A 19,786-nucleotide genomic window follows, 5' to 3' on the forward strand; every position below is an offset into this window, starting at 1 on the left:
ATTCGAATTCCTGGTGCAATAGACACATTTCTACACACAATTAGCATAAGATAGAAAGCAGTCTACCACAGCTGTATGAATAAGCAGCTGCAAATTAGCCCCTTTATGCCCAATTTGCAAATGTTCACGTAGCAAAATTATCAGAAATTTCTGGTAAATACAAACATATATATTAAAGTGTTTTATTACAAGCCCAACATATTTTCCTAGTACAAGGTGAGTGTTTTACATTACCTCAATCCCATTAGCTGCAATGTTCTCGTCCCCGCGAGCAAGTGCGGCTATATGACACACTTACGGTACAGTTGTGTTCGCTGCACCATCGGGCGGTGTTCAAAATCTCACAAATCTGAGGCGAGATAGATGCCATTGCAATGGCAACTCGCCCTAGTTAATTGGATTGAGCCCCATGAATCCGTTTTACAAGCAGATCACTGAATCGCCAAAGCTCTCCCACTAAAATGCATTTTTCTGGTTGTGCCAGTGCTACAAGACTTTGTGGAAGAACGGCCAAAGCCCCTTCAGTCTCTGGGGGCGATTCAAATGTTCTGCCGGCTGCTTTTTTTTTAAGACGCTCGTCAGAGCGATTCAATTGTTGCTTTGTCAGGGCGCGATAGTCGCTGGCGCCGGCATTTCTGCACGCACTCAGGAGTGCATGAGCAGAAATGTTTCTGAAACACCCTGGTTAGGGTGCACTAACCGCAGTTAGCGCGCCCTAACCAGAAATTAAGACGGGTTTAGCCGTTTTAGACGGCTAAACCTCGTCTTTTAGGCAGCGAAGAGTGCGATAATTAATGAGCTCCCAGAATAATTGAATATGAAACTGGGCGCTCATTAATTAGCACGACCAAAAAACATTTGAATCGCCCCCTCTGTCCCTAATCCAATTATTCCATGGTTTGTTGTTGATTGTGACGTTCTTTTTACTTGAAACAAAAACCGTAACCTCCATTGCTTTTGTAGTCCTAATACACACACATTTGGGGTATAAAATGTATGCTTTTGTGATTCATTTTTATTTTATTTTTGCATTGAGAGAATGCAATATCCAAATTTCCGTTTAACCTCTTGAGTACTGTATATCGACATGTAACAAATGTACAAACTATGCCACTAGCAAACTGCTCTGTAATTGGAGAACAGTGTCTTTTATTGGGAACCCATGCAAGAGAGTGATGGACTGCTGTGGGGAGCACAATGGTTATGATTCCCAGGCTAGTACGCTAGGCAAGATGCTGACTGGGGAATAAATGGATACAGGCTGAGGTCCATTCTGGTATAATCTGAATACAATGCCAAGCTCTCGGTCCGGCAACACAGTTACTAAACCAAGGATGGAGGCCGCTAGCAAGCAAATATGGTCAGAAAATAGCCATCTTGTTGCACAGTTCAGTCTTAGATGGAGGGGCTCTGACAAATCCAGGTACAATACCTGTTGCTCAGGCACTGGCCGAAGGGCACTGCCGTTTAGAGGACTGCATGAATTCATGGACACATAACCATTTTGTTCTGGTACATCCTATAAATAATGTTGTAGATTGTTTGTTATTAAGAGCACAGTTAGACCACTTTGTGATTTTATATTTCCATTTGTACAAGAGCCACATTAAAATATAGAACGTATTTGACATTATTGAATTGTGCCATACCTCTCAAAATTCTTAAAATACATCATGGGGATAGAAGTGATAGAAATGGCCACCTCTGTAACTGATTAAGCTCATTTCACCTCCATAATAATATACACACCTTCTTTATAGTAACTTTTCTCCCTCACTCCTATAGTAACACACATTTTTTTCCAGCACTCCCCTGTAACACTCCAAATGAACTTTGTAGCAACACATCCCCCCTCCTTGCTACCTCTGTAGCAACACATCCCCCCCTCGCTACCTCTGTAGTAACATCCCCCGCTAGCTACCTCTGTAGAAACACATCCCATTAACTACCTCTGTAGAAACACATCCCCCCTAACTACCTCTGTAGAAACGCATACCTCCTAACTACCTCTGTAGAAACGCATACCTCCACCTGTGAAGTATTCTATACACTCCCTATCCAATCTGTCCTAGCCGCATGATCCACCAGGAAAAGTTAATCCTATTTAACATTGAGAGGTGTGGTACAAATGCAAAGTATGTAAGCATCTGTGTTACACCATAGGGTGCGTGGGCATCTCACACGAATAATAAGGTAAAACAGAGAGGATTGTCTGATTTCATTGGTTTACATGTCAAACACATTACAGTACACACAGATCCACAATTTCAGGTAAGACCAGAAATCTAGTCCTTGGCTATTGAAACCCATCATTCAGGTTTAAAAGAAGAAAACAGGTCAGTTGGTAATTAACAAAGATGTACATAAATAATTAACTATTGTGTAGAGTAGAGGTGTAATTCTGGAACTTTCAGATCCTTTTTAATAGTCTTATTTTTGTATAAATTGATATCGGTCAACTTCCATGAATGTACCGAAAATGAAAAATAAATTACTTTGCAGAAATAAGAAAACTATATAAGGAATATACAATGTGTGCATTCAACAATTATAATCCCCTTTTATAGCAGTAACCACAGCTTTGTCAATAGGTCACCTTTGTCCATCATTGATTAACAATGTGATTGCTGAGAATGGCTGTGATAGAGAATTGGGAGTTTATTTACAAAGCATTGTGTTGTAAAATCTGGTGCTGCTGTTCCTGTTTATACTCGAGATTTAAAAGTTGTGTCTTGCTAGTAAAGGCATTACCTTTTTAAATATCCGGCATAAACCCGATCGGCAGCGCCAGGTTTTACAACCTTATGCATTGTAGATAAACCCTATGGTCTCTGTCAGTTCTCTTAAATTGATGTGATCCTCAGATTTCCCAAAGATAGGACAGAAATGCAGACTATAGTGTATACAGTTTCAGAAGATATGAAGAGCTTTGTGTGATGTAATCACATTGCTCACCTATTCAGTGGATAAATGAGCATTGGACATCCAAAGTCACTCGCATAATGGAAGGAAGTGTGCTAAACATGGAGGGACAGTCCATTTGGCATTCTCCGTTTTCCTGGCATTGTCCAAAAGTGCCAGATTGCCAGTCTGGCCACGACTTCCCCTTTATTTGCTTTTTTGGATGCTTGCCACCTAGCACCAGCTTACTGGTCAGGTAACAGGTGCAAAAATGTTTTCTGCCCCCTAGGAATGCCGGTGAAAAACCTTCAAGCATGTGCGCTTCTATGGCAGGAGTGCAGGATTTTTCTGTTTGCAGCGCCGTATCTTTGTGCTTTCCCCCATTCAGTTGCACAAATCTAATGGTAGCGGCAGGGGCAAACGCAGGATTTTTATATTATATATAATGTGTGTATGTATATACACATATACATTACAAAAAAACTTACCTTGCAACAGATCTGATTGGTACAGAACCTACTAGGCCGGCACCATGTAATTATGCCCCTCCCCCTTACGGCATAATGCAGCGATTCATAAGTCAATCGGGAGGGGGGTGGGGCCAAATGACATGATGCTAATGAAATCGTGTCACATTGGCTCTGCCTCCTCCATATTGACCTGCAGGGTGGGGATTAAGAAAATGATGCCTGCACTCCAGTTTGTCAGGGGGAGGTTTCTGTGTACTCAGAACCCCCCCCTGTGTGCGCTACTTACCAGTAAGTGTGGTCTTTTCTTCATGCAATTCTTTCCCAGCAGAAAAACTGCAGCTAAGAAAAAAAAGCAAGGGAAAGTCCATCAGAGAGACTGTTTTGATCCCCAAAGTTTCTTGTAAAAAAAAATGATGACTTACATTGATGTTCTCATACACCCGGCCTCAATACGCCATGTGGTTTTATCAGATTGGAAAAAATGCACGGCCACTGCATTGTAGCACCTCATATACAGCTTCAGTTGAACACAGATATACAAGTGTCGCATATAAAATGAATCAATGCAGTCTCTTGATTCGGTTCGTCACATTCATTTGCGACTAAGATGCATTTTCAAGCGAAAGAAATGCTTGGCACAAGCCTGGTGCGCGGAGAAGGGCTTTCATGGCACTGCCTGTAGTAAGCTATATAAGACATTCCAAACATGCCTATAGTTGTATACTCGTCTTGCCTGGAGCAGAGAGAAATGGGCATACTGCAGAATAAGCCACAGTATATCCCCCCCCAAGGAGGAGACTGAGTTTGAGTATATGACGAGGAAATCCGTCTTGTGCAAAGCAAAATTAGAAAAATTCAAATGGCCAGGCTGGCCTTAGCATGTAAAATGCTGCCAGCTGTATTATCTACTATATAAAAGTGAAAATTTGTCCTTCTGTCTTTCTATACAAATCCACAGTTTACAAGCGAAGATTGTGAAATTTTACATACGAGCGTATTAAAACACGGCGGAGTCAACTAAAAAAGAGATTAAATCGAAATTAATTACTGTTAATTTTTTTATATAAAAAATTGATTTTTTATTAAAAAAATGGATGCTCATTGTGAGGCCTCACGGCATATGGGTAGGGCCTCGGAGCAAGCGTTTTGGGTTGTCATGTTTTGTCATGATCTTAATGTTTATTATCGAAGAGAGCTTTAGCAGCCTTTGCCAGCATTCTCAGCTCTCTGACTATACCAAATTACGCAACAACATTTACTACTTTTTTCCAACTGTGTCAAAATGATGACTTTGCAAGGACCCTGCTGTATTGCAAGCTGCCAAAATATTATACATGGAATGCTTCTCCCAAAGTTTTTCTGCGCAGAAAACAGGGAGTCGCTGTAGATGGTCATCCTAGTATCAGAGCAACAGAAGCTCTAGGCCGTGTTTACACTGTACATCCTACAAATTTTGAATGCTTCTACCTCCGAAGTTTGCTTTACACCGTTTCAGGTCCTACTTCCTTCGAAGACCTTAGGACTGTTGATGGGGAAGTTTGTCACACTTTTTGTGAGGCCTGCCTAGGGAGAGGTTGGTTGGAGGATGATGTGTAAACAAACAAGAAAAGTCTTCTCTCCTTGCAATGCTTGATTCCGTACTTGCTCTCTAGTTCCAGTACATTTATCTCTGCCTGTTCTGCACATGATTTTCTACATCTATGGCTGATCATAAAAAGGATTTGTGAAGACTGTGGATCAAAAGTCAAGGATTACTTACTCACCCGTCTTTTGTCTTGTAGACTAACCTGTAATATTTCTTTCTAATAAAAGAGTAACAGTATGCATATAATTAGATGTCACGCCCACGTACAGTTTGGATTTGTGACCTGTGCAACAGTAAAAGACCTAAATAAAGAATCTTTTGCATGAATGATGAATGTTTTATTTCAGCTGTTCCCGCATTCATTATTAAAGATCACTTAACACCAGCACTATTTATTTTTTCCATCTTGCTGGATTAGTTTCTTGACTTTGTTTTATTTTTTGAACATTTAACACCTTGTGATAGTAAATGTTTGCCAAGTACGCTACAGTGTGTGATTATATTAAGTCGCCTATGCTATCTGTCAAACCAGAGAATGAAGTAATCCTTAATTCCGCCGCATTGCTCATTGGGGCACACATTTTGGCAAATTAGTAGCTGCACTATACAATTTTCAAATAATTGTACTGGTAATAATGACTGTCATACTCAAAATATAGATGGCTGTTTCTTACTGTGAGACCCTTGCCTTTCTGCTATTCATGGACAGGCTAATTTCTGAGTATAATACTCCATCCCTCTTACACTGTCTGATCTCCTGTGTTGATATAATAGCAGCACCTGTTGCTTTATCAATCGCCTTAGCGGTTGGCTGGAAGAGCTTCCTATCACTCTGCAGTCTCTCACAATGCCACCAGCTACCAATGCTGGACCTGGTGAGTGTAGCTCTGGATTGCTTCTACATCTCCAGGGCTTGGCCAGGGCTGCAAAAGGAGTGACTGAGCCCCGAAAAAACAGCAGTACAGGGATCAATGCACGGTCACCTTTTAATAGCAGATGCCTCTATACTGAATAGATGCGACTGTACCAGAGTTTCCCAAACTTTTTTGAACCACGACGCCCTAGAGTATCAGAATTATTTTTAAGGCACCCCTAAGCCAGAGATTTGTTATTGAGAAATTCAGAAAAAAATGTAGTGAAGTATATTGTGCTTACCTGTCATCCTCAGGTTTAGTTATGTGGTGGGGGACAGGTTTGTGCTTTCCCGTCATCTCCAGGTTTAATTATATCGCGAGGGACAGGTTTGTGCTTCTGTTTGTCTACATATTTACATTACATTGACCATAAAGTAGTTGATTTGGTGCTGGACTACCAACTTGAGGCACCCATGCAAGGGTCCCAAGGCACCCCAGGGTGCCACGGCGCACAGTTTAGGAACCACTGGTCTATACTGTGTTTATTTAGTGCAGTTTTTCCAAACTCCAGGCATCAGGGGTCGCTAACAGTGCATGCTTTACACCTCTTCAGTATCACAAGTGAAATAATTAGCACCATCTTTTAAAATGTGTCAGCCAGTAATGAATACACCTGTGCACCAACTAGGAGATCTGGAAAACATACACTGTTAGGGATGAATTAGGACTGTAGTTGGGAAACACTGATTTAGTGAGTGAGAATGTGTAACATTTCGTTATGGATACAGTCACTGTGACACATTGCGGAACCATAGAAGTGCAAATTAGTTGTCCTCGTAAGATAAATGGCAGTACTTCTCATCTAGCAACTGGAACGTGGGAGTTGCTTAGGTAAATTGTGAAGAACTTTCTTTATTTAATTTAATAAAATATGTCAATTTCCAATACAAAAAAAAGTTACATCCAGCAAATTCACAGTGGCAACCTGGTGAACTAAACTTAGTAGCGTTTGTTATGGAAAGGGGTTAAATTGCATGACTTCCTGTCACAAATCCAGATATTATCTGGAGGAAGCAGTTGTATCCCACAAGACTGTTACAATCTCGGTAGGGGATGTGTCCTAAGCGGAGGCCATGATAAACCTGTGCGTGTTCTTACTGTATTCTGCAGGCATCCTGCACAGCACATTACTGTACTTTCTGCTAACTCCAACAGGGATGCAATTCGTTACAAAGCTCATTCTAACACTGCAATACTGGGACCTAGTCTTTGCTACCAGTACATTTTCAGAATTATGGTGACGAGTTGGCCTGACAAATAATACAGGTTTTTTTTTGTTTTTGTGTAAGGGCATAACTATAGCCTCAGCATGGGGGCTAGCAGCAGGACGACGCAGAGAAATATGTGCATCCATATCATACTTGCCAACTCTCCCTGAAATAGCAGCAATCTCCCTGACTCCCTGGAGAGTCTAGCAATCTCCCTGATTGCACCTTACCCCTATTATGTAGCTGTTATATAAAAAATCTCCAGAGATACAGTATGTACATTCAAATGGGATCATTAGTATAATTTCCCTGCATTGGTATAAGGCACAATGTCCCCTATGGTTACATGCATTTTCTGATAAGTATCTGTGTGTTTTCATCAACAAGTAGATCTTACTAACTGCTTTGGGGCTCAGTTACATTTGAATGTAAATCAAATTAATGGCGCTTCTCAGATGTAGCAGTACACGTCCAATTTACTGCGTCTCATAGGTTCTACTTGCAAAATCTACCTGAAATGATTTTTCAGAAGTAGGTAAGTATAATCTATATACACCTTTTAGTGTGAACGGATATTTATGCACATAAGAATCAATATTTTTCCATAGACTTTAGCGTGTGTGTTTGGAATGCATTTTGTAATATCTTTAGTTTCATAAGGTCTTTAGATCCTACTATAACTGTTTTCTTTATTTAAAATTATTTTGCCCTAATGTTTTCTGGACAGTTAGGAGCCTAATATGAATAAAGGGCAATAACATTTTAAACACATTTTCAAATGCATACAGTCAGGTCCATAAATATAGGGGCATTGACAGAATTTTCAGATTTTGGCCTCTATTCACCACCACAATGGTTTTGAAATGAACCAAACAAGATGTGCTTTAACTGCAGACTTTCAGATTTAATTTGGGGGTAATTACATCCAAATCGGGTGAACGGTGTAGGAATTACAACAGTTTCAATATGTGCCTCACACTTTTTAAGGGGCCAAAAGTAATGGGACTATCAACTCAAAAGCTATTTCATGGACAGGTGTGGGCTATTCCCTCATTATTTCATTATCAATTAAGCAGGTAAAAGGTCTGGAGTTGATTCTAGGTGTGACATTTGCATTTGGAATCAGTTGCTGTCAACTCTCAATATGAGATCCAAAGAGCTGTCACTATCAGTGAAGCAAGCCATCATTAGGCTGAAAAATCAAAACAAACCCATCAGAGAGATAGCAAAAACATTAGGTGTGGCCAAATCAACTGTTTGGAACATTCTTAAAAAGAAAGAACGCACCGGAGAGCTCAGCAACACCAAAAGACCCAGAAGACCACGGAAAACAACTGTGGCGGATGACAAAAGAATTATTTCCCTGGTGAAGAAAAACCCCTTCACAACAGTTGGCCAAATCAAGAACACTCTCCAGGAGGTAGATGTATATGTTTCAAAGTCAACAATCAAGAGAAGACTTCACAAGAGTGAATATAGAGGGTTCACCACAAGATGCAAACCATTGGTGAGCCACAAAAACAGGAAGACCAGATTAGAGTTTGCCAAACAACATCTAAAAAAGCCATTACAGTTCTGGAACAACATCCTATGGACAGATGAGACAAAGATCAACTTGTACCAGAGTGATGGGAAGAGTATGGAGAATGAAAGGAACTGCTCATGATCCAAAACATACCTCCTCATCAGTGAAGCATGGTGGTGGTAGTGTCATGGCGTGGGCATGTATGGCTGCCAATGGAACTGGTTCCCTTGTATTTATAGATGATGTGACTGCTGACAAAAGCAGCAGAATGAATTCTGAAGTGTTTCGGGCAATATTATATGCTCATATTCAGTCAAATGCTTCAGAACTCATTGGACGGCGCTTCACAGTGCAGATGGACAATGACCCGAAGCATACTGCAAAACCAACCAAAGAGTTTGTTAAGGCTAAAAAGTGGAATGTTATGCAATGGCCAAGTCAATCCCCTGACCTGAATCCGATTGAGCATGCATTTCACTTGATGAAGACAAAAGTGAAGGGAAAATGCCCCAAGAACAAGCAGGAACTGATGACATTTGCAGTAGAGGCCTGGCACAGCATCACCAGGGATGAAACCCAGCATCTGGTGATGTCTCTGCGTTCCAGACTTCAGGCTGTAATTGCCTGCAAAGGATTTGCAACAAAGTATTAAAAAGTGAAAGTTAGATTTAGGATTGTTTAGTTTGTCCCATTACTTTTGGACTCTTAAAAAGTGGGAGGCACATATAGAAACCGTTGTAATTCCTACACCGTTCACCTGATTTGGATGTAATTACCCTCAAATTAAATCTGAAAGTCTGCAGTTAAATCACATCTTGGTTGTTTCATTTCAAAGCCATTGTGGTGGTGAATAGAGGCCAAAATCTGAAAATTCTGTCAATGTCCCAATATTTATGGACCTGACTGTATCTGTGAGGTTCCAGAATAGAAAGTAGTGATGCATGAGACCACGCGCCCACCTATTATTGCCCCTTTTTATCATAACTTGAACCCTTTCATGTCCTTAAAGGATCATTAAAAGTATGCAAATATATCTGTCGAGATTTATCCGGGCCGTAACAGGGTGGTTTGACATCATAGGGCAGGGGGCGCTGTTCGGGACAATTTTCTGTTTATAATATTTCTCACTTGTAACTTCCTCTTCTTTTATCCCCGGTATTTCCTGGCTGCCCATATCTCCTCCCTGGCGACTCCCCCTCCATATGGCCACCTCCCCAAGCACCTTAAGTCACATCCTCTTATTTAACACACACACTTCAATATATTGTCAGACCCAGGCTTAACCCGATCACCTCACATGGCTGTCTGACACCTTTCACATGGAGCCATCTGCCCCACAATTTTTGATGGCACAGGCACCAATTTCCGACCCAGGTGCCACCAGCACACCTTGAGTACCCTTGCCAGTGAGTTCAGCTGCTGGCTCTGGATACATACACTGATCTCTCCACCGCTGATGATTGCTGCATATACATTACAAGTAGCGCTCTTTCTATACCTTCAGTCAGTGATCCATACTGCCGGCTCCTGATTTGTACACTGCTGTTCTGATGGACAAATCCTGCTGTACCTGCACCAGCGCTCTCCTACATTTAGAGCTAGAGAGTTATGCTGCATAATTATTGTGTATCGTCACTGCAGCCATTGGATTCACACTGTATTTGGCAGTGACACCTGGATAACAGAGGTACAACGGGATCGATACGCGTTTCGTCCCTTGTAGTATATCTGGACTTCTTCCTCCTGAAGAAGTCCAGATATACTACAAGGGACGAAACGCGTTGAGGACTAGTGTACCCCGCTTTTCTATGACCAGCGATTATCAGATAAGCCCAATACATATCTTACTAATGTAATTATTAATTTCTATGTGTGTGTGTGTGTGTGATTTTATGATTAAACCTTTTTTGCAAATTACTACACTATGAGAGTACTCCTCCTTTTGCTCTTTTTTATGGCTCTGGAGTAAGTGTGATGTGCACTGGAGTATAAGAGGAATCCTCCTTGTAGAACAAGGGAAGGCTCATATATATATATATATATATATATATATATATCTATATATATATATATCTCTATCAATGTGTGTGTGTGTGTATATATATATATATATATATATATATATAAATATATATATGTGTGTGTGTGTGTATGTGTATATATATATATATATATATAATATATATATAAATTTTTTCACATTTGTTTAGTTGTACTTTTAAAAATAGAAAAACTATAAGCTGCATTTTTCTGAAAATCGGGTTGTAATGAGTTTCCTGATTTATGAAAAGTTTGACGGGTAAACATTCAGCTTATGTTTTCATCTGTAAAAATGCTATTTTTTCATTGATTGGGTCTTGTCATTTTTATTTTACAGATCATGATTGAATTTTGTCAAGGTGGAGCAGTGGATGCAGTAATGCTTGGTATGTAGTCTTTCCTGGTTTTGTTTGATTAGGTGATATGGATTGTGTTATTTTGTGCCCAATATCCTCATTGTTGAAATACATTTGGAAGTTGTCCAATGAGGTAACAGGAGTTACAAATCTGTGCAGATCCCTGTACCTAAATCCATTTATAGATAAATGTACAGTGGTTACATTTAGATCTTAGGAAAGAAGAAAATGTATCCTGGAAATAAAAATAGGAACATAATACTACCCGTAAGTCCATGTTTAAAGAAATTTATGGTGGCTACATTAGATTTAGAAAGTTCAGCTTTAGTTCCCAGAATGGTGTATGATCTCAACAGTCCATAAAGTTTTAAGATTTTAACAAGATGATTTTTACCAGAAAGCATTTTGTTGGGATGTATCCTAAACACCTCCTGACCCGTTTGCCACCATTAGCAGGCTTCAACTCTAGTCTGCTTTCTGATTAATGCAAATGTCCAATAAACACAATTTTTTTCTGCAAAGAGACTAATGTGTCATAATTACTATGCTATTAGAAAGTAAAGCATGCTTCTAAATAGTCTAGTGTTTCTCAACCTTTGTCCTGTGTCACAATATCGGGTGAACAGTGAAATTTATGGGTAACTGGAGAACTCTGAAAAGGAACATTTTACATACTGATGTATCGTGAAAACATGAATCCTGTGACGTTTGTGTCTGCAGGTATGTCTGAACATCAGAAATGTTGGGAATCAGGATTAGCTGAATTTGTAAAAAATTTGTCCGTGGAGAGTGCTCACATTAATGGCCACAAATGGAATTAAAAAACAAAACAAAAAAACTACTGTGTTCTTAGAACTGTTCCCCAAATGGCACAATGTACATGTTCTATGCCATGTTAGAAACAATGATTTTGGCAAGTGATACCTTTTTAAAAAAATAATAATAATTGTGGTGGCACGATAAATATCCCACCCCCTTACTTGCAAATTAATTACTTTGTTTGTTTTTTCCTGTCTTCCCATTTACATGTGCACTTGATTGGATGAGTTAATGGTCTTGAGGTTTTTTTTCTGCTGACAGAGTTGGATCGTGGATTGACAGAACCTCAGATCCAGGCCATCTGCAAACAGATGTTGGAAGCTCTGGCTTACCTCCACAGCATGAAGATCATCCATCGGGACTTGAAAGCAGGAAATGTGTTGCTAACACAAGATGGAGCCATCAAACTGGGTGAGATCTGATTGCTGTCATTTTATCAAACTTTGTGCACGTCCAGGTTGCTGCATCCTGGAGGTTTTGAGAGCCACAACACTGGCAGAGCTGGTTTTCTAAGTCTGCAGCCATTTATCTACATAGATGTTAATAATAGGTCTGTAATTTTTTCAGTCCTAAAAATTGTGTTGTATCCATGGGACTGGGTACAGGATCTCGTCGGTCAGAATCCCGACAGGGTTAAAATACTAACAGCTGGTAAGTACCCTAACTTCCCCTCCCCCCTGTACCTAATTCTAACCCTCCCCCCAGTGCCTAACTCCTAACTCGCCCCCTTGCCCCACTACTTACCATCGGGATGCCAGCGCAGAGATTCTGACTGGTGTTGGCTTTCTGAGCGCCATTATCCCGACAGCCGACATTTCAACTATCTCCCGTATCCATGAGGAGACCATTTGTGTAGTAAAATAACTTCTTTTCAACTTCCCTTTAGCTATCAACTTAAGTTCTCAGTGGTTAGTTTTTTGTTACTAATTGCTTTCTGCAACAATATGTGAGACACTGAGCTGATGTGTAGGCCCAACCCTTCCTTTCTAGTGGTGGTAAATCATTTCTTACATTATTGTGGTGACTGTGCATTATTGTGTTTGCATAGGCTGCTCATTCCCAAAAGTTTTAAGTGTTTTCACACGTCCCAGTTAATAGACACAAGCAAGCACTGCTGCGTTCTTGTATCACAGACTTAATGCTGAAGCTGAGTACAGTGAATTTGTGTTATGCAATCAAAGAACAATTTTTTTTTTTCCAAGATGCTAACCATTTAATTTTAATCATGTTTAGCTGTGAAGTGGAATATCCCTAGAGGCCCACCACTTTGTAATTAGTTGTGTGATTAGGTAAGCCAAGCCTTAACTGTGCTGCAGGAATTATGTCCAAGTTCTTCTGTGGAAGATTGTGTGGTGCAATTTTAGATGCAGTTCTAGGAAAATAAGCTCTTATTCAGATGGTGCTCTGCCAAAGTCACTTTAGGCATGCTTATTTAAGAATGTGCAGTGTTCTGTGAGTCTTGACATCGTCTTACAATGACTTAATCATTTACCATAGATCAAGATAAATACGTACGCTAAATCTGCATTGGGTTCTACAATGATAGTACAGATTCGCAAAGTAATATATATATTTTTTTTTTAACTCGCGCCCTATTGTGTAGAAGAGGCTGAACCTCACCGTCTTTCCTTAAATCGCACGGTTTATTTTGTAGTACAAACAAAAGTATTGTGTAACCTGCACTTCCAGATTCAGCAGCTCGGGTCCGACCCAAGGAACACCAACCCTTTTTAAATACACATACAACAAATAGGGGAAGGCCACCAAGCGCTGATATGTAGAGTATTTCTCTTATATAGAAAAAAAAGAGAACAAATAAAAACACACATATGATGTATATCCGTAGTGACGTCTTGTAAAAAGGTGAAGCTCCTATATCCAGAATAATACTCACATTATAAAGGTATCTTTAGGTCCTCACTTGCTTCTAGATAGGACTTTAGGTTGTGCTGAAAACAGTCCTATGATCCACATCAAGCAAGTGGAAAACCTCCAAAATAACCATAAGACAAACGACCTTTCATCGTGTAAAGCAGTATGAGCAATTTATTAACTAATATTTATAAATAAAATCCTTAGGGAATTCCGGCGTACCAAAAAAGTATGAGGGATGGATGTTCTACCCGGGTACATCACCTTCAGCAGTCATCCAGTGCTCATCCCTCCTAGGTCCAATCTGGAAGCAGTCCTCTCCACACCTGTTATTGTTAACTACCGACACCTAAATCCCAAGGATACCAAGCTAGATCAATGTTGTTCAGCATTGGGCCAGGTACCGCTAGGCAGAGGGAGCTGCATGTTTGTTTGACCTCCAGTATCCCCCTTCCTACCAGAATGTACCTGATGCTGAATAGCGCACACTTATTATAGAAAGGGAGGCAGTATGGTTCCCCCTATTGGCGACATAGCACAAATTACTTGCGATGTGTGCGTTTTAAACCCACTACACATGAGTGTGCAGCCAGGTTCTCCCTGTGCATTTTCTTTAATGGATAAAGTGAAAAACAAAGTCCATAAGCTGGAAACACCACAGTAAGGAAATGTGTTAGAACTCTATTAATAAATCGGCAGTGCAGCACATGCATAGTGCCCCATTCTTAGGGAAAGTTTTAATGGTCTGTTACTATAATCATCTGTGTTGCTCTTAATGTAGAGCTGTGCAAGCTGAAGGTCTGGAACCCAAGTTGGATCCCAGAATCTATGTTTAGGATCACTTGCCAGATCTTATTTGGGGAATTTCCTCTTTTGGGTCCTAGAAGTATTGGTTTTGGAGGAGCATATGAGCGTTCATCTTACAAAAAGAGAGCCTGTTATGTCTGTGTGCAACGGAGACTGAAAACAGAACTTGGTGTGGAAGAAAACTGGGGCCACTTCATTGTAGCACTTCATATGCTGATTGAGAGACTCAGTCGCACACAGATAAACAAGTGTCGCGTATCAAATTAATCGGCGCAGTGTCCTGGTGCATCCTAGTTGCATCACATTGCGACTTAGCAAAACATGTCTCGGCGCTAACAGTCTCACGGGACCAGGCACGCCAAAAGAGGGGCTGTTTGGCGCGAATGCAGCAAAGACGAGTGAGGGCACTTCTGTAGGAGATTTATCAAACCTCATCAAAGGTAAAGAGGAGGTGATAGCCATAGAATCCAATCGGAATCTAGCTGTCATTTATCTAGAACAGTCACTCTAGAAAGTGATAGAATCTGATTGGTTGCTATTGGTAGCTCCTCCACTTTTCCATTTTGGAATGGTTGACCAATCTCCCCCATAAAGTGAAAGAGCTACTGGTGTCAGTGCTGTCACAAGGAAGTGTGGTAACCAAGGGCAGAAATTTCCCTCCTTTCCCCATACCACCATTTTCACTCTCCCAGCCCCATACTACTATAATTCCACACCTGCCTGCTCAGGCATTAGGTGTGTAGCTACATGTCAGTAATGAGGAAGCTGTTTTTAGATTTTAAGTACAGGTCTGTAATAAGGCCCCCATACATCAGCGACGGATCGATGTGAATTAGAAACAACGATCCGCCGGTCGGAAATGCTGACCGGCAGACATCGATGTTCCGCGGTCCATTGCAGGATTGGTGAAATTCTACATGTTTTTCATCGATCTGCCAATCATGATTATTTTTTGATCGTGATCGGCAAATCTGTGAAATCGACCATGTTGTATTTCACCGATCCGCCGACCCAGCATCTCTGGATGGTGGCCTATAGTCTGATATCCTGACTACTGTGAGATTGTCTAGTTTACAGTTAAGAGGCAAAATCTGTGCAAGATAATGTTGTACAAGTACAGTAGAAGCTAAGGGTTATTTATGTATTATGATGTTCTGAGATGGCCTGTACAGAGCTACATGCACATAACATAATGCATTATGAGCTCTGTTGAAGATTTCCTTTAACGGCAGTGTCAGACTCCTGTATTTTAATACAGGCATGCTACCTAAGAAATTAATTGCATGAGCTGTGTCTTTCTTCAGCAGTTGTCTTGCACATGAAAGTGCAGTGATTTATGCAATCTATCATCATTAACTATGAATAGCTTGAATAATACTAGGACTAAATCATATGGCCACAGACAGGAATAACAAACTGTTGGGATTAAAACGGCATTACTTTAACAAGAAAAAAATAATTGCTCTCTTATGATACTACGATTATAAAAGTGTTTAAATGCCCAACACAACTCTACAGCCCCAGAGGTTAAAACTAATCTTTTTCCTTGAGCTGAGCTTTCTTAAATTGTCCCCTTACTCTGCACAACAACGTAACTCTGAAATTACATTAGAAGAGATCACTCCCAACTAGTCAAGTACTAGAAAATATTTTCCTAGAGTGTCCCTCCCTGAACCCTAGAAGGAACCTCGGGGCTGCTACACGAAGAGATTTGTCCCAGGGCTGTGCCAGTTCTGTATCTTTAAAATTTACATTTTAAGTTTATGCGGTCCTTTTAACTTTTTTTTTTTTTTGTTATAGTTGTTGGTAGAATTTTTGAAGCATTCAGTCTATTTAGGGAAAGTACAGTAACTTTAGCCATTAATTTCCGGTATTACAGATGTTCACTGTCCTCTTAGTGAGGACAGCCGTTAGACCTTTATAAACCTGCTGCCCTGTATTGCTTCACTGCTAAACAAATACTGACATACAGCTCTTCTCTGCTTCAGGAATCCTCTTATTGCTGGGAACAAAGCAGAAAAATGAGAATGTCTCAGATCTGCTGAGATCCTGTAAAGATGCTGCCCTTCTAATAAAACAGCCCTAGAGAATAGACAGTATATTTTACAGGCTTTCCATTCTAGGCATTAAAGGGAATTGTTCTTAACCTAGCTGTAAAACCTGAAACAGACCCTTTTGTTTGATCCTTTTCCTATCTGGGTGCACAGCTAACACCTGCTAAGTTATAGCAGTAACCATAGATTGTACTTCCCCCCCCCCCCCTGGATCTGTCTTCTAGAAGTGTCTCTTACTTCAGTGTAACGCTCTGTAGACCTGCATGCTTAGAATCAATGGCATTTGCTGCTAGCAAAGCACAGACAGATCTTTAGGTATAGTATTTATTTTTATATTTCTTGGGCACTGTCATATATTGCCAATTCTCCCATCCATGGAGCTTTCTGTTCTATTGAAAGGGTTTTGTTTTTTTGTCTTTTGATGACCCTTGTTTTAGACACTGACCCACTGCCCAATCTCCAGTATCTCTTCTCTTCTGCATGTATAGACAGCTGGTGTTCTCATTACCACTTCTGTCGTGTGTGCTGCTTGTAGATTTGTTATTCATCATGATATAATCAGTGCCAAGAAATGAAACCAATTTTGACACATGGTCTAGAATAGGGTATAGCTGTGCAACACTGGAGTTCTGGCTATGCTGAGGCTGGGGCGGAGAAGATGGATCTATGCACATCATTTGCACAGAGCACTTTGTAGTAAAGCAAAATACTATTACAGGAATTAGTGAGGGTTAACTTTTTGTATAGTGATGCTACATTGTCTCAATAAAGTGAAAAAAAAACGACATTGGTTGTGGCTGCCTGACCAGTTTTAGTGGGCGCTAAGTATGCAAGGAAGTAAGTGCCTGGGAAATGCCCTGACTGGTATCTTTTCATAATCCGTTGACCTATTTCAATTAAAAACTTCAGCAGTTGATGGGTTGTAACCATAACAGACATAGGGTTCTATTTATTAACATTATTTTTACTAAAATAAAGTGAAAAAGGGTGTTTTCACACCCTTTTCACATTATTTTAGTTTCACCTGTAGTTATTACAGGGCAATTGTAGTAGAATTAGTAAAATTCTACTCCAACCCCTAGTATCACTTATTTTTAGTAAAGCAGATCGCATTTCCTATAACTGTAATGGGAAATGTGATCCGACCATAGTTACTAAAAATAAATGTGAAAAAAATACCGGGTGAAGCCCTGTGATAATAACGCCACCTGGAGGTGGCGTTATCCAGGGTCTCCCCCGGTTACCTGGCTCCCACTCTGCTCTAACGGGGAGAGCAGAGGCGGGAGCCGATACCAGTAATCAGCTATGTGGTCTAAACAGACCGCAAGCTGATTGCTGTAAAAAAAAAGGAAAAAAAAAATTTAAACATTTTTTTACTTACCTGAATCCAGGGACCGGTGATCGGGCCTCCGGTGATGGCTCCTCTCCGGTCAGCTGGTCTCCCATAGTGCACTGCGTCCCGGTCATCAGGTGATCGGGTCCCAGTGCAGTATGGGAGATCACCTGATCGGGAAGCCCGGAGAAGATCACCGGAGGCCATGAGGATGCAGGTAAGTGTAATGAAGGGAGGGGGGGTCGCGGGGGTCCGCGATCATGGGGGGGAGGGGCTTAGCGTCGGTGGGGGGTAGCAGCGACGGTGGGTCGACGCATGTGCGGGCTCTTAGTCGCGGTATTTTTTCCGAAAATACCGCGACTAGAGTGCGGATGGGATCCGCAGGGACAGAGCTTTATCACAAGCTCTGTCCCTGCAAGGGATTTATAGTAAATCCCTGTGATATTGCCTGAATTCGCAATGCGAATTCACTCGGTAATATCACACTACAATCCGCATTCAATATGCGGATTGTAGTAAATAGAGCCCATAATAGACACGATTGCTAGTAACAACATACTTATAATGCTTTAGGTCCACGATCTCATAGTTTATACGTCCTTGAAGTACCCTTTTCTATGGCCCTTGCACTCTTTCAGCAGTTCCTTGCTCTGACGGCAGTACAAATCAAGTATTCTAGTGCAGCAATATGAATAAAGTTTTGCAGAGCTGCATACATTACTTCATGCTACAATCACTGGTAGGCATTCTGGCTCTGTAAGTGTTGTTCTGTATCTGCCAAATAACCTACAGCACAGGCCAGCAGCTTCCAGTGAAGTGACAAAGGCTCAGACTAATGATGCATGCAAATGGGGCAAAGGTAGCTGCTGAGCTGAACAGCACAGTTACTAGGCTAAACCTTAGCTCTAGCAACAGTTCATAGCAATCTAATAATGCTGTAATTCCAGAAGCAATTTGATAACATCCCATTGGACAGTGTTGCAGGAATACAGAAATGCAGACTTAATACCTTCACTAACTGTTATGTGCATAGAAATACAAGTGATGTGCTATTCATTTTGTGCCTCCAGCATATCTTTAAATGTCATTCTGAGCTATAAAATTCCAGCTATGATATAATGTCATTGATTTATCAGATTATTATTAGTGTTCATTCTAGCACCCTGCACCTGTCACAACCCATCTGGTGCTTCTAGCACACCCTGGTCTGTATCTCAGCAGTTTATTGCACCAGCTGAGTGTGCTAGAAGCACCAGAGGAGAGCAACACCCCAGACAGGAAGAGGAACTGCGCAGGTTATGCAAGGTGCTTGAATGAACACCAATTAGCTCACTTCAACTCAACTGTATAATGGGCTGCACCTATTTGTATAATATAATGACTAGTATACAACTAGAGTAGATCCCAGAGGATCATAATGAAAAATACAAGAATAAAGACAATATTTATTTTTTTTTAAACAAGGGCACCAAGCTGATCTGTTTGGGTTTATTTTACCATATTCAATGAACATTTACTAAATTTTCAAAATGTCCAAATTGTATCAAACTTACAACAGCCTGACAACTGACCATCTCTCCCCCCCTGTCTTGTTTCTCTCTCATTGCAGCGGACTTTGGAGTATCAGCAAGAAACGTGAAGACTCTGCAAAGAAGGGATTCCTTCATCGGCACCCCATACTGGTAAGTATGTGAAAAGCCTCCTGCTTATATTGGTATTTTCAAATATTGAAGGAATATTTCTTTTGCCACCTTTTTAAATAGAAAGCAAAATATTTAATAATTTCCACTTGCTGCAGCTATCTGAATGTCTGACCTTTTACTATACACTTGTAGTAATGATGGAATGTAGAGAGGTGTGTGCTGATTGGCTGGCTGAGTTGTCTACAGATGAGAACCATCT

The 19,786-nt window shown here is 40.6% G+C and overlaps 1 protein-coding gene across 1 annotated transcript in view; it reads left to right on the top strand.

The window, feature by feature from the left end:
* The window catches only part of STK10 (serine/threonine kinase 10), a 116,261-nt gene that overhangs the window by 49,928 nt on the left and 46,547 nt on the right, over positions 1 to 19,786 (top strand). The window contains exons 3-5 of the mRNA XM_088457634.1: positions 10,981 to 11,029; positions 12,080 to 12,229; positions 19,494 to 19,566. Of these exons, the coding sequence (XP_088313760.1) occupies positions 10,981 to 11,029; positions 12,080 to 12,229; positions 19,494 to 19,566 (272 nt within the window). The remainder of the gene's footprint in view (positions 1 to 10,980; positions 11,030 to 12,079; positions 12,230 to 19,493; positions 19,567 to 19,786) is intronic.

This window comes from Taudactylus pleione, unplaced genomic scaffold, assembly GCF_031769625.1.
Source record: "Taudactylus pleione unplaced genomic scaffold, aTauple2 ptg000774l, whole genome shotgun sequence".
Taxonomy (NCBI): Eukaryota; Metazoa; Chordata; class Amphibia; order Anura; family Myobatrachidae; genus Taudactylus; species Taudactylus pleione.